Source organism: Melospiza melodia, chromosome 2 (assembly GCF_035770615.1).
Source record: "Melospiza melodia melodia isolate bMelMel2 chromosome 2, bMelMel2.pri, whole genome shotgun sequence".
NCBI classification, from domain to species: Eukaryota; Metazoa; Chordata; class Aves; order Passeriformes; family Passerellidae; genus Melospiza; species Melospiza melodia.
In genome coordinates this window covers 114,346,816-114,359,326 of record NC_086195.1, presented here as the reverse complement: position 1 = coordinate 114,359,326, position 12,511 = coordinate 114,346,816, and the positions used below count along the sequence as shown (strand labels likewise).

Below are 12,511 nucleotides of genomic sequence, written 5' to 3'. Positions count from 1 at the left end.
TTAATCTTAGAAATTCCCATCAATTCTCCACTAAGTTCTACGAGCAGTAATTAAGATTAATAATAGTAAAAAAACACCCAGTGGTAAAACAGTAACATAAGGGGATTTTTATGCAGATATCTTGGACTAAGTTGTCTCTACTTCTTTTATGCCCCAAAGTAAGTTCCAAAAAATAAATCTGTTAAAAACAACAGTTACTCACAAACAAGCTATTCTAGAACAAGGAAGGAAAAAAAAATATCACTGTTTCAAATGAAAGCTGAGTTACAAAACCTGGATAAAGTTAAGATATTACATTTAGTGCTTTCTAAAATGAGAAGAGCACAAACAATTCCAGAAGACTTGTATCTTACTTCTGAAAGCTTACACAGCATGAACGCAGCCCCATTACTTGGCCAAACACTCCTTACCTGAATGCAGTTTTTTAAGTTGTCCTTTGTTGGCTTTTCTTCTGCCAGTTTTGTGGCAAACTTGAGCCCTCTTCCATACATTTTATTTACCAACGCATGCTTATAGGCAAAAGTCAAAACCTACAATACAAATGAAAAAAATAAAAGCAAATTAGGTATTTTAATATCTTACAAGGTTTAAAAAGTGAGATCAAATTCTGTTCAGGTAGCAGAAGTGATTCAAAACAAAACATTTACACGAGATATTTGCAGTATAACAGATGATTCACAGTAGCAATCATAAACATGAACTTCCTAGAGACTATTTCTGACTTCACAAACATATTTGACTTTGTAACTTATGTAACACAGATGTCACTATTTTAATTTTTTGTCACATTTCTAGCTTCTTTGGATTTTCATTCTCTACAGGCAACTGTAAGGCATATTAAAAAGACAATTAAAACATCAACCAGGCAGGTATATTTTTGACTCAGAGAAGCAAAAACCCAATTGAGAATTTTAATTCCTCGGTAGTCACAAACTTACTGCAGAAACAAGTATGAATGTACACAGTGAATGATATAAACAGACAAAGACAGAGAAATGTAAATAATTATAAACAAGCAATGAAGACACATAAGTATGAAGACAAGCCTCAGGTTTTAGGTCAGCTCCTCACTATTGGTAACTTTTTAAGAAGAGATGATAAAAAAGCTCCTTCTTGATAATATTATTTCAAAAAAGGCAGCTTATAGTCCTTACCAATGCAGTAGTTCATGTGAGCAAATGAATGTGTCTATGTAAGACCTAATGAAAAATAATTTCACGTTCTTAACACCCGACCACTGACAGCATTCAGGGTGTTGCAACAGGGTTCAAACCATTTCACCAGCTGCAGCACTAAGAATTAGAGCAATCAAGACACTTTCATATATTCCCTTTGGAACACTCACAGTAAAGAAGATATTTTTTATTTTTTATTGAAGAGTGACATAGCAGTAAAGTTAGTGAATATGGTGGTGTATCTGTTGTTGGCAGTGTTTATGAAATCTTTTATTAGAGCTTGCTATTCATTTCCCCTCATTCACTACAACATTTTTCCTTTGCTCTGACTCCACAATAAAGGTTGAAGATTTCCCACTTAAAATATCCCATTAAGAAAAGCTAACAGAAACCCTTCAAGGATGTTAAGAAACATGTTTTGCATTACAGAAAAAAATTAAATATGTCTCTAGAATACAAACACTAAGGAACCAGAGATCTGAATCTTACAAGGAGTGAAGAACCTATCTAGTTTTAGCAGCCTGAGCACTTCCACTTAATAACATGCACAAGTCTTTCCAGGATCAATAAATAGTTAAAATATAAAAAAGAAATAAACTTAATTATCAAGCAAGTCAAGGTGTAATTTTAAAGCTTCAAGATACTATGCCAAAGTATTCAAGAGTTGCTCATTCTTCTTCTGTCTTCAAATACTTATTTTGCTATGTTGAAATATTCACTTAAGCTGTTGTAGCTTACAACACACACACATATATGCAACGATGAGCATACAGCACCATTCACATATACAATTTTCCAAATATTGCTATTGGAAAAATAATCTGCATGCTGCATTCTCAATCCAATTATTCTGGATATTTTCCTAAAGCAAAACACATTAGCAAACATTTCTGAATAACTGCTCAGTGGATCTATTAGCAGATTTAGTTGGCTAAACTAAACTTAAAAAAAATCTCTTGTGTAAAAGATGAATCACAAAACAAAAAAAAAAAAAAAATACAAACAAAAAAAATCAAATGAAAAATGCATTGGAGCTCTCAGCAAATACAACATTTCTGAGGCTAACCAGAAATAATGTCACTGCTCTATGAAGAAAGCTCTTACCTGACCCTGTAAGTTTTGAATGGTTATTGAACATCAGTGATAAAGGCAGGAGGAAAGCCACTTGACAGCATTTCTTTCGTAACAGGGCTTCCTAGAGTTTTTGTGGCAAGAAAACAAAGCATTTTACGAAATACCCTTGCTCTGGCCAAATACAAGGTTGGGTATTTCTAAAGGAGAAAAAGGTTCTTTGCTGAACCAAAAGGTTTAAAGCAATGCTCCAAGAGCTCCTGACATAAGACAGTAATTTCTGTCTTAGTGTTCGGAAAAAAAAAACCCCAATCAACTGCATACAAGTTCTGCAAAACTACTAAAAATTCATTAGTACTTCAGAAGTTATGAACAATGCATAAGTTGCTTCAAAATCAGAATTTGTTCACAAACAAAAGATGTTAGATAAGAAATAATACTTTACAACTTGTATATATATTGGCCAAATTAAGCCTTATAGATAAAATACTGCAAGCTTTACAAGATCACAGAAGTAAAGGTTAGGATTCCTTGATATGTGTAAGGAAAATGTAAACTGGAGCCCTATTAAGATATAATAGAGAAAACAGCTGCTATCTGAATGTATAAAACCATCAAATAAACCTATTTGTAGTATCCATAACCAAATTGTTATATGAAAGAATAGTAATGACTTCAAAGTATTTGATATTACTTCAGAACTATATAATGCAATAATAAATTATATAATAAATACAATGAAGGCCAGATTTTGCACAAAAGCAATTTGGGCCAGAAATTGTACAAAGAACAATAAAAGGGCATTGGGAAAAGGCAATGCATACTTCTAGGTTACTGGGGGAGAAAAAAATCACTGTTAAGATACTTTATTCCCCAAGCTAATGGCCTGGAATACTACGTGTGCTAGGAGCCAGACCCATGAAAGTGTTTGGATGTTCACCTCCTAACAGCCATTGGCTATAAAGATGTGTATTTAGGACAGTAAAATCCTGAAATGATCTTTCTGAAGACATTTTTGGGGCTGAAGACACTCTCAAATAGTTTGAATCCAGCAATACTAAAATGCCTAGTGAAACTTTTCTAGTATCCTAATGCTGTTACTCTATGGAAACAGACTTGTATCATCAATTAATTAATCACTTAAAGAGCTGATGAAAATATACCTACATTTACCTATAGTTAAAATACTAGGTTAAACAATACAATTTCTAGGTAATATATTCCAGCCATTTATAGGAACACTGAAATTGTAATGTTTACAGTTCCCAACAAACAAGCTTTTTCAGGTTCATATACATCTATAGTAATAAACCAGGCTTTCTTAGCTAGGTTTGTTGATTTTTCTATGCTCTGTTAACTGCCCTATTATGAATAAAAACTACATTAATAAAAAAAAAATTACTCATTTTATGGAAGCAAGGAGAGTTAGGGGAATCGAATATCCAGCAGCACATTTTTGGCAGTGACTGAATAAAACCAGCTGGAAGAGAAAGCTGCATCTGACAATACAAACAGTATCAGGAAAAACAATCCAGGTTAAAGATGTTTAAAAGATAAGATGGAAAGATATGCGTCTTTTACTTGTTTTTAAACTTATTTTTAAATGTGACTTTTTGCTTTTCTCCCACAGCTAATAAAGGTTGAGGGGCATTACATTCTAGATATTGGTAATTCCCAATAACAAATACACAACATTCTACTACTTTCCCGTAGCAGTTGTGTTTAAAACTGAGGATTCTGGCCTACAAAATTTAAAGCTGTGTTCTATGAAAATAAACTAAAGTGCTATCATAAGCATGTTTGCATAATCTATCAAATACTTGCTGCATAAAGCTGTCTTAACTGGAGTTTATTTAAAATGCTTTTGTGTACACAGGGGACAGAAATATTTTCTTTAGTGTTTAGTTCAAAATGAACCTTTAGATAATAGCTGAAAGTATGAACAAATGCACTTACTATCAAAATTAAAGTTACTTCCCTACATACTTGCTACAGTATGGTGACAAGCAGGTTACTTCAGTGACAGACAATTCAAAGGAACTACCAAATGCCCTTTGCTGCCCAGGTGCTACATCTGCAGAGGAGAGATGAAACAAGGGACAGTACTTTATTTACTCGAAGGTGAGAAGAAGCACATAGAAAAGTGATGATGCTCCTGATTCCACTTTAGAAACAACCTGAAAGAAAGCATGGTCTCTCTTGGTTTTCAAAAATTTACTTAGCCTTTTAATTACTGACGGCTGCATCAACTTTATAGGAAGCTTATAACTAAACACATTTAGAGCAATGCTTCTATCTTAAGTCATATATATATATATATATATATATAAAAAATTGAATGATCAGTGCAGTACTTAAATGCCTGATTTCCATCCTTTCTCACCCACATGTTCCATCTTTTGAGTGCCAGTATTACACAGACATATCTACATAAAAGAGTTCCACATTTTCATCTCCAACACACTGCTTCAGAATAAGCTGGCTGTCTCTTGACAACTCTCCTTTGAAGGACATTCACACAAGGTCTATCCCCTATATCTGACTTGGCTGCTCCACTTTCAATCTGTGCTGGTTTAGGATGGGCTAATTAATTTTCTTCACTGCAGCTGGTATGGGGCTTTGTTTTTTATTTGTGCTGCAAACAGTGTTGATAACTGAGAAATGTTTTAGCTGTTGCTGAGCAGCGCTTGCAGAGTCCAGACCTTTTCTGCATTTCATCCCACTGCACCAGTGGGAAGGCTGGTGGTGCACAAGGAGCTGGGAGCAGATACAGCCAGGACAGCTGACCCCAACTGACCACAGGGATATCCCACTGGCACCACACTCAGCATATAAAGCTGGGTAAGAAGGAGAAAGGGGGGAGTTTTACAGTAATGGTGTTTGTCTTCCCAAATCATGGCTGCATACAATGAAGCCTGGCTTTCCTGGAGATGGCTGAACACCTGCCAGCCCTTGGGAAGTGGTGAATTAAATCCTTGTTTCGTTTTGCTTGTGTGGAAGGCTTTTGTTTTACCAACTGTTTTTGCACCCTACAAGTAGCTCTGTAGGTCTCCTAACAGTCAATCAGTTTAGACTTCAATTTGAGTAATAAAACTCAAAAAAGTAGGAAAAAGAAGACAAATATACTACCTAAATAGGATGGAAGTTATTTCCATATGAAATACTATGAAAATCTAGAGAAGTTTTGATCTTTTAGTACCAATTTAACAATACAGAAGAATCAATTTTCAGAGCAAAACTAAGTATGCACTTTCACAAATCCATGGATAAGACAGTCGAAGAGAGAGGTTCCTAATCCATAGAACTCAAATCAGAGTTACTTATTCCAGGCTCAAAGCACAGAGCTCAGCAATGTTATCTGTCTTGAAATAAAAGCCAAAGAGGGAAACTCCCAACAAAATGTCTATATTGACATTCTTCCACTGAAATTATTTCCATCATCTTTAGCAAAATAAAGAGCAGGAGACAGAAATAAACCAGGGGTTACTATGCTGGAGCAAAGTACTGCACTTACAAACAGACAGCAAGAAAATCACGTGCCAAACAATATGATTGAAGCACAAAATCTGCTACTACATGATATTATCATCAGTTAATGATTAGAGGAAATATGCTGAAAAGATATATGTGTACAAGGACATATACATTAAAGTGAGGAGGGTAAGCACCACCAACCTTCCTGACCAGGCCTCCACCTAAAGCACAAGTTCTTACAGGAAGTTTATCTACTGTCAAGGAAGTTAAATGCTTTGTTTTTTTTTTTTTTTTTTTTTCTACTCTTATTAAGTTCTAATTTCTGAAGGTAACTATTTGAAGCACTTTGATAATTTTACACAATTATCAACAAATGCCCTGGTCACTCCATCTTCCACTAAAACACAGCCAAATGTGACAGTTAAGTTCAGAAACCAATTAACATCAATAGCTCAAAAGTTAAAAATACAAAGTCATAACCTCTCTAAATTAAAAGCTACATAATTAATCACCTACAATGGATTTTTTCCCCTTCTGGAATTGCTGTCTTGAATGAGGGAGAATAAAAATTCAGGTCTTGGGATCAGGAACTCTAAAATGACAGGGAAGTCTGTGCTAATATATATGTAAGTGTCATTATTTCCAAGGGTTTCTTCCTTTACCTCTACAGACATTACTGACAGCAAAACACAAAACTTCACTTGTCCATAGTGTGGAAGAGGCTACAGCATGCAGGACTGAACAGGGTGGGGTGCTGCACACCTCTGTGTGTACAGCTACAAGAGCGCAGAGGTTAATCGAAAATATTCCCTGGAAAGTACAGAAAGAAGCAATTCAATAAAGGAAGCAGCTTTTTTGTGGAAATTTGGTATTGTCTTACACCCTTCCCTTAACCTCTACATTCACTTGAACAGAGGTGGGCTTACCACAGATTTTCACAGGCTTGGCAAAATCTCTGCGGAAAAAGGTCATAAAGGAAGCACAATGCACAGGGGAGACATCATGGCAAAGTAGAAGGGAGGAATGTACAAGGTTGTGCACACAAAGGCAGTGCATAATTCCAGAAGAAACCATCAGAAAACCCAACATGCAAATGAAAAAAAAACCTGCTCTGGTCTGCTACCTTGCTGTCAGAAAGATCAGTCCATTTTGTTGTTTCCCAGAATGTCTCTGTCAAAGCTTCTGAGCAGCTTTCATGATCCTCATCTTTGCCTTCTGCATCACTGGAAGCAGCCCCTTCTTGGGTCTGCAGATGAAGAAGTTGGTCAGCCAGCGCACTTCCCTTTCGACAAAGCGCGTCCACTAAAGTACTCTTCTGTTTTTCCATTTCACTAGGGAGGAAAAAAAACAGTATGAAAAACATTTAGAATCTTTCGTAGATGCAGCCTTAAGAACAGAAACAGTACTGACTCAGTTTAAGCTAAAAAAGTTTACAGTCATTAGTACACAAAAGGCTATTTACTATAAATTAAACTAACCATATAATATTACCCAAAGACACTATGCATTAAAGATACTCAATCATTCTTCTAAGTATAAAATGCCTTAGATGACTTAAGGCCAGGGTAACTCAGGATTCCAAAAGCAAGTCAGCATCTAGAAATACAACTTTATAGTTCCTGGCATTATAAACAGAGAGTCGAATCCACCACTAACATAAGCAGATATAATTCTGCTGACTTCAAAGGAATTGCATCCATTTAAAGCACCATTGAATTTGGTGTTCAATTTCAGATGTTATATTCAAAACACATGACCTAATGGATCAACTTACCAAGAAATGTTTAGAATTAAGTTTATTATGTCAAGGCTTTGCTTTTATATCAGCAATTCTAGAATTACACAAAAATCTGGATTCAGGATAGCTAGAACAGATGGACCAGCTTTACAACTGAAATCTGATATTTTATAGATAATCCACAAAGATGCATCTCCCATTTTAAGGGCCTAATATTCAGAGCTGCTGTTCTGTTACTAAAACAGCCCCATGCTACACACAGCAAAATCCATCACTTATTCTCCAGACTAAGGTGCCACCTTCAAAACACTATCTTCCTAAGGATATACATGCTAATAGCACAGAGGAACAATCTGAAACTAAAGACCAGTGGGTCTCAAATACTCTGCAGCATGGTCATCACGCTTTTCGCAAACGAAATCTCTTGAGAGCAAACAGTTACTTCTTTGGCTGATATAAATTTTGTCTTCAAATACAGATGGGAAAGGTTGCAAAATATAAAGAAAAGGCAAGTAGCATTCAAAACAGATACTTCTACAAATACTCCAGTGGTCCCTCTGAGCTTAGACTAAGCTTGATACAACAATTTAAAATCCCATTTTTCTGATACATTTAAATTCCGAAAGAATCCTTGTTCATTTTATTGAATAAATAAAAAAATGGATGTTTCAGTGTCCCTGCATTCTGGAAATACAATAAGAGAACACAACAATTGTGTCGTCATATTTTAAATAGTGTGTGTGTCACAAAAAAAATCATACAAATTATCAAAAAAAGTTGCAGTCATTCTATTTCTTACATGCAGAGACAAAGTACATAGACTACAGAAATAGGATGCAGGAAAATTATTTACTGGGTAGGTACTTTTTTATAGTAGTTGCATCAGGCCTGGGATCGGTCTTCATGGCAAAATATACTGCTAATGCTGTTTGATCAATATGAGAGATTACTGTATTTGCAGCTTCAATTATTTCATCAAGTCTTTTCATTCGCTCCTAAAAGAAGAATATAAAGATGTTCAGCTCCATAAAATTGCTTCATTGTTGATTCTACTAAAATTAGGGTGATTGCAAAGCTATGCAAAAACAACATTTGATCATTCAATATGTTCTTTTCTCCATTTCGTTCAAATTTTGCATAAAACACCCTGGAAAGTCTTCAAGATTTCCTGCATACTTAGTCTATTTCACTGAAAACAAACTGTGAAATATGGTTGGAGGTTGGAATGTGCAAAATGCAGAGTTTACAGAAAGAAAATCACCTTCCAGTACAAAGAGTACTTTTGTAAAATGTAGCAGTTACTCAATTCAGAAATAAATATAAAATCACAACAAAATAAAAAGAAAAATATTCAAGCTAGTGGCATATGCACAAAGGTGTTTGTTTTCAAGATGAAAAAAAACCACATGCAAACTCTTCTGTTGACAGCTCCCATTTCTGAGGACAGTAATGGAAACTAGATTTAGCTGTGTCACTTTAGGGGGTTACTGTCCTCAGCTGTCTGAGTCATGCTGCTAGGAGAAATTACCAGACCAGAAGAGAAATAGAATAGGATGTGTGTTTGTCTCAGCAGGCACCATTCAGAATAAAACTGTTGTAGACTACATAATTATGAAAACTTAAAATGTGTTTAACTGAACAAGGCATAACTTGATGAGCAAACACACTTTGGTTAGGCATAGTTTCTTTTATTCTGCCATGGAATTAAGTAAATCACAGTCAAGGGAGGTACCTGTCACTCTAATTAGAAATTTCTGCATTTTAATGCTGCATACAGTCACTTCAAGTTCAAATGTGCACAAAGGAAGAGTTGTTAGGGTGTATAGAGACAGATCAAGCTTAAGAAGTGTTAAATAACCTTTTCAGAATCCAGCTGATGAAGTCTTGCAACATACAGAGGAAGATGATTAGGAAATGCTTCTTTCAACTCACTATACATGTCAGTGGTATCCAGCCTACAAGAGAGGAGGATATAGCATTAAAGTACAGATTGAGTGTATTTTTGTGAACTTCAACCTGCTTCAGGCTTGTGTAGTAATGACAGCAGACATACTTGGTCATCCACTGTATTTTTAGGTCTCTTAAAGCTTCAGCAAATTCTTCTTTTGCATCTTTTTCTTTTTCCTGTTCTTTTTCTTTCTCTTTGCTGCCATTTTTACTCTTTGATGGTGATGGTATCAGATGATAATGAACAGTAAGGACATCCTGGAGGTAGGAAAAGAGACACATACTCAGAGGGATACAGTACACTTTTTTTGATGTCATATGAAAGCTAAATCATAGCCAGCAACTACTCTGAGCTACACATACAGTGAGTAAGGGTTCTGAGAGCAAAGATATTAGACAGTAAAAATTCAGGAATTGCTTAAAGTTTTTATTCTAAGCAATACAAGGATGTAAATATTAAAACAGCACACTAGGTGTAAGAAGATAAAGCCTAAAATTTAGCTAATTTGATATTCTTACATTCACATAATTTTACATAATATTAGTTAGGGAATAAGGTAAGTAGTTTTCTGTTTGTTTGTTGATAAAAAAGCAAATAACTTGGTTAAAAGGATAAGGGGAAAAAAAACCAGAGATCCTATCCTACAAATCTGGCAATAAACAAATGAATAAAGATGGCTGAATTCTAAAAAATAGTACCACTGTAGGATAAACATGAAACATGTCACAGGATATGTTTATTACTCCCAAGCGACTATTCCTTCCATGTGCATACTGAATTAGCTGATGCATCCAAAGTCAACTGATTTCCAGTGTGCTGCTGCAGACTTTCCAGTTTCACCTATATCTCAGTTCTAATTAAGTAGATACAATAGCAAAATTTTTTTTAACCCTTATATGATAGCATTAAAACATGACTACAGTTTGAGTTCATGCTACACTAATCAATAACCACCATGAGAAAACCAATTACAGATATTTAAAAGGAACATCATAACTCAGACCGTGTTCTTGAAGTTCATTTCCTGACAATTTACATTTGTTCGTTTTGGTTTTAATGTTGCAGTCTTTACACAAGCCTTTCCCTGAACAGCAAGGGCACATGTCCCATGACTTTACATACAGGATACTTCACAGAGAAGATCATGTAAGTTTAAATCCTCCAGATACTCTGTTGCAACATGGTGCAAAATATTGAGTTGCATACTCAATTACTGTGGCAATTTAATTATTCTTACCAATTATTCCAGAATACATTTGTGGGAATGCTTCCCATAAACCAGGTCAGTGTTGTGTAGTAAAATGAACCCTTGTGTACAAAATGGAGTTAAAGTTACTGAAATAGCAAGTAAAATGGTGACAGAATTGGACTTCAACACTACACTTCTGAAACATTAAAAAAACATGCTGCAGAAAAATTTTATTTGAACTTAAAGTTCAAACAGACCAGCATCCTGCTGTAGGTTACTGAACACAATATTGGTAAAAATGACTTCAATATTCCCTTAAAAAAAATTTCCAGCTACTTAATATGAAATCACAGAATCACAACATGGACATTTAAATAATTTTTTTTGAAAACTAGTTCAGATAACTAGTCTGCATTAAGGAACAATCTTGCACACATGCATTGCAAGTATGAAGTGAACAACCAGTGAATACACCTAAATGAGCCTCCAGTAAGACCTAGGCCAGAGCATAACGTAACAGGTAATGGAAGTAAGTACATACAGAAAAAGGTCAGGAACATGGCGTGGGGTTCACTAAGGTAATTAGAACAGTAGAAAGCAACAATATAGTTCACTAAAGCAAACAAAACATTTTAAGAAGTCTAAGAAGCAAGTTCAGCACAAAAATCTTAATTTACAATATCTTCTAAAAGATGTCCTCTATCAAGACTAGTATTTTCCTAAGAAAGAAACCTGCCTAAGAAATATTCTTCCAAGAGTTGGGGACTTCCTTTTTGAAAGTCAATTTTCATTTCACTTGGCAGCGTATTTTTGCAGTTATATATGTCGATGACACCTCTGCATTCTCAAGCCTTGTCTATATGAGAAGGCTCTACAACTCTGGTTTGTTTCAAGCCAAATATAATTGGATTAACAAAATCTCACTTACATGGATGAACACTTGCATTTTGAGAAACTAACTCTGTGTAGCTAAACCATCAACAGTAAAAAGTCATCTCCCTGTTTTATCACATAGGTACTTTTGGTCTCATGAGGTTCTGCAAGCCTTACAAGCTATGACCACTGAAAGGAAAACAATGAGCTTCAGACCCAGGCATCCTCCTCTCAAAAGAGCTTACAGAACAGACTTCACTATAGACCTCAAAATTATTTCATGGGATAAATAAAGTTTAGGTTATTATCATATTTAACTAACTATTACAGGGCATTAAGAGGGACTGAAGCCTTATTTATTTTATCTGCAAACACTAGGAACATTTATAACACTTGGCAACTCCCTAGGTACAGAAGATCTCAGAATGGCACTGTCATTCCCATTACAGAAACATTCGCCATTAGAGAATAAGGAGAATAAAGGCAGCTTTTCACAAATCAACAGTCCAATCTGTTTTCTTATTTGAATTTCTCTCTGACAGGAACAGAATTCCTAGAGTAGTGTACTGGATTTCAATTTATATATACTTATAAGAAGATAGAGAGCTATAGACAGAGAAAGACAGCAAGTGAGCCTATTATCCACTGAAAAAAATTATGGAAACTTTCAAATTTATCCACTAAAAAGATATGCAGCATTGAGAAATTGTGATGCATACAGGATATGCATTTCGGTCAGTGCACTCTGTGGAGTCTCATAAGCCTCACTGGGGGTTAACTTTTAACTGAACTACAAACTACACACATAAACAAGCACAGTGCCATCAAAACACTCACCTCTTAAAGAGCTTAATTAACAGTTAATTTGGCTTCAAGACTTCAATTTAGATTTCTATCTGGTGTTTTACCACCCAGTACTTTACATGTAAAATACATATAAGACCATGGTTATTTGTACTTCAAAGCTTTCATAGCAAAGCTAACCACAGGAAAAAAAGCTCCCTCTAGGAACACATCCCAGGTCTCATTTTCCATTTAATAAG

The 12,511-nt window shown here is 35.2% G+C and overlaps 1 protein-coding gene across 2 annotated transcripts in view; it reads right to left on the bottom strand.

The window, feature by feature from the left end:
• The window catches only part of TPP2 (tripeptidyl peptidase 2), a 49,979-nt gene that overhangs the window by 1,065 nt on the left and 36,403 nt on the right, over nucleotides 1-12,511 (bottom strand). For both annotated transcript variants that reach the window (XM_063149625.1, XM_063149626.1), the window contains 5 exons: nucleotides 9,512-9,663; nucleotides 9,317-9,413; nucleotides 8,323-8,453; nucleotides 6,844-7,051; nucleotides 411-530 (listed from right to left, as the gene is read on the bottom strand). In XM_063149625.1, coding sequence (XP_063005695.1) covers nucleotides 411-530; nucleotides 6,844-7,051; nucleotides 8,323-8,453; nucleotides 9,317-9,413; nucleotides 9,512-9,663 — 708 coding nt within the window. The remainder of the gene's footprint in view (nucleotides 1-410; nucleotides 531-6,843; nucleotides 7,052-8,322; nucleotides 8,454-9,316; nucleotides 9,414-9,511; nucleotides 9,664-12,511) is intronic.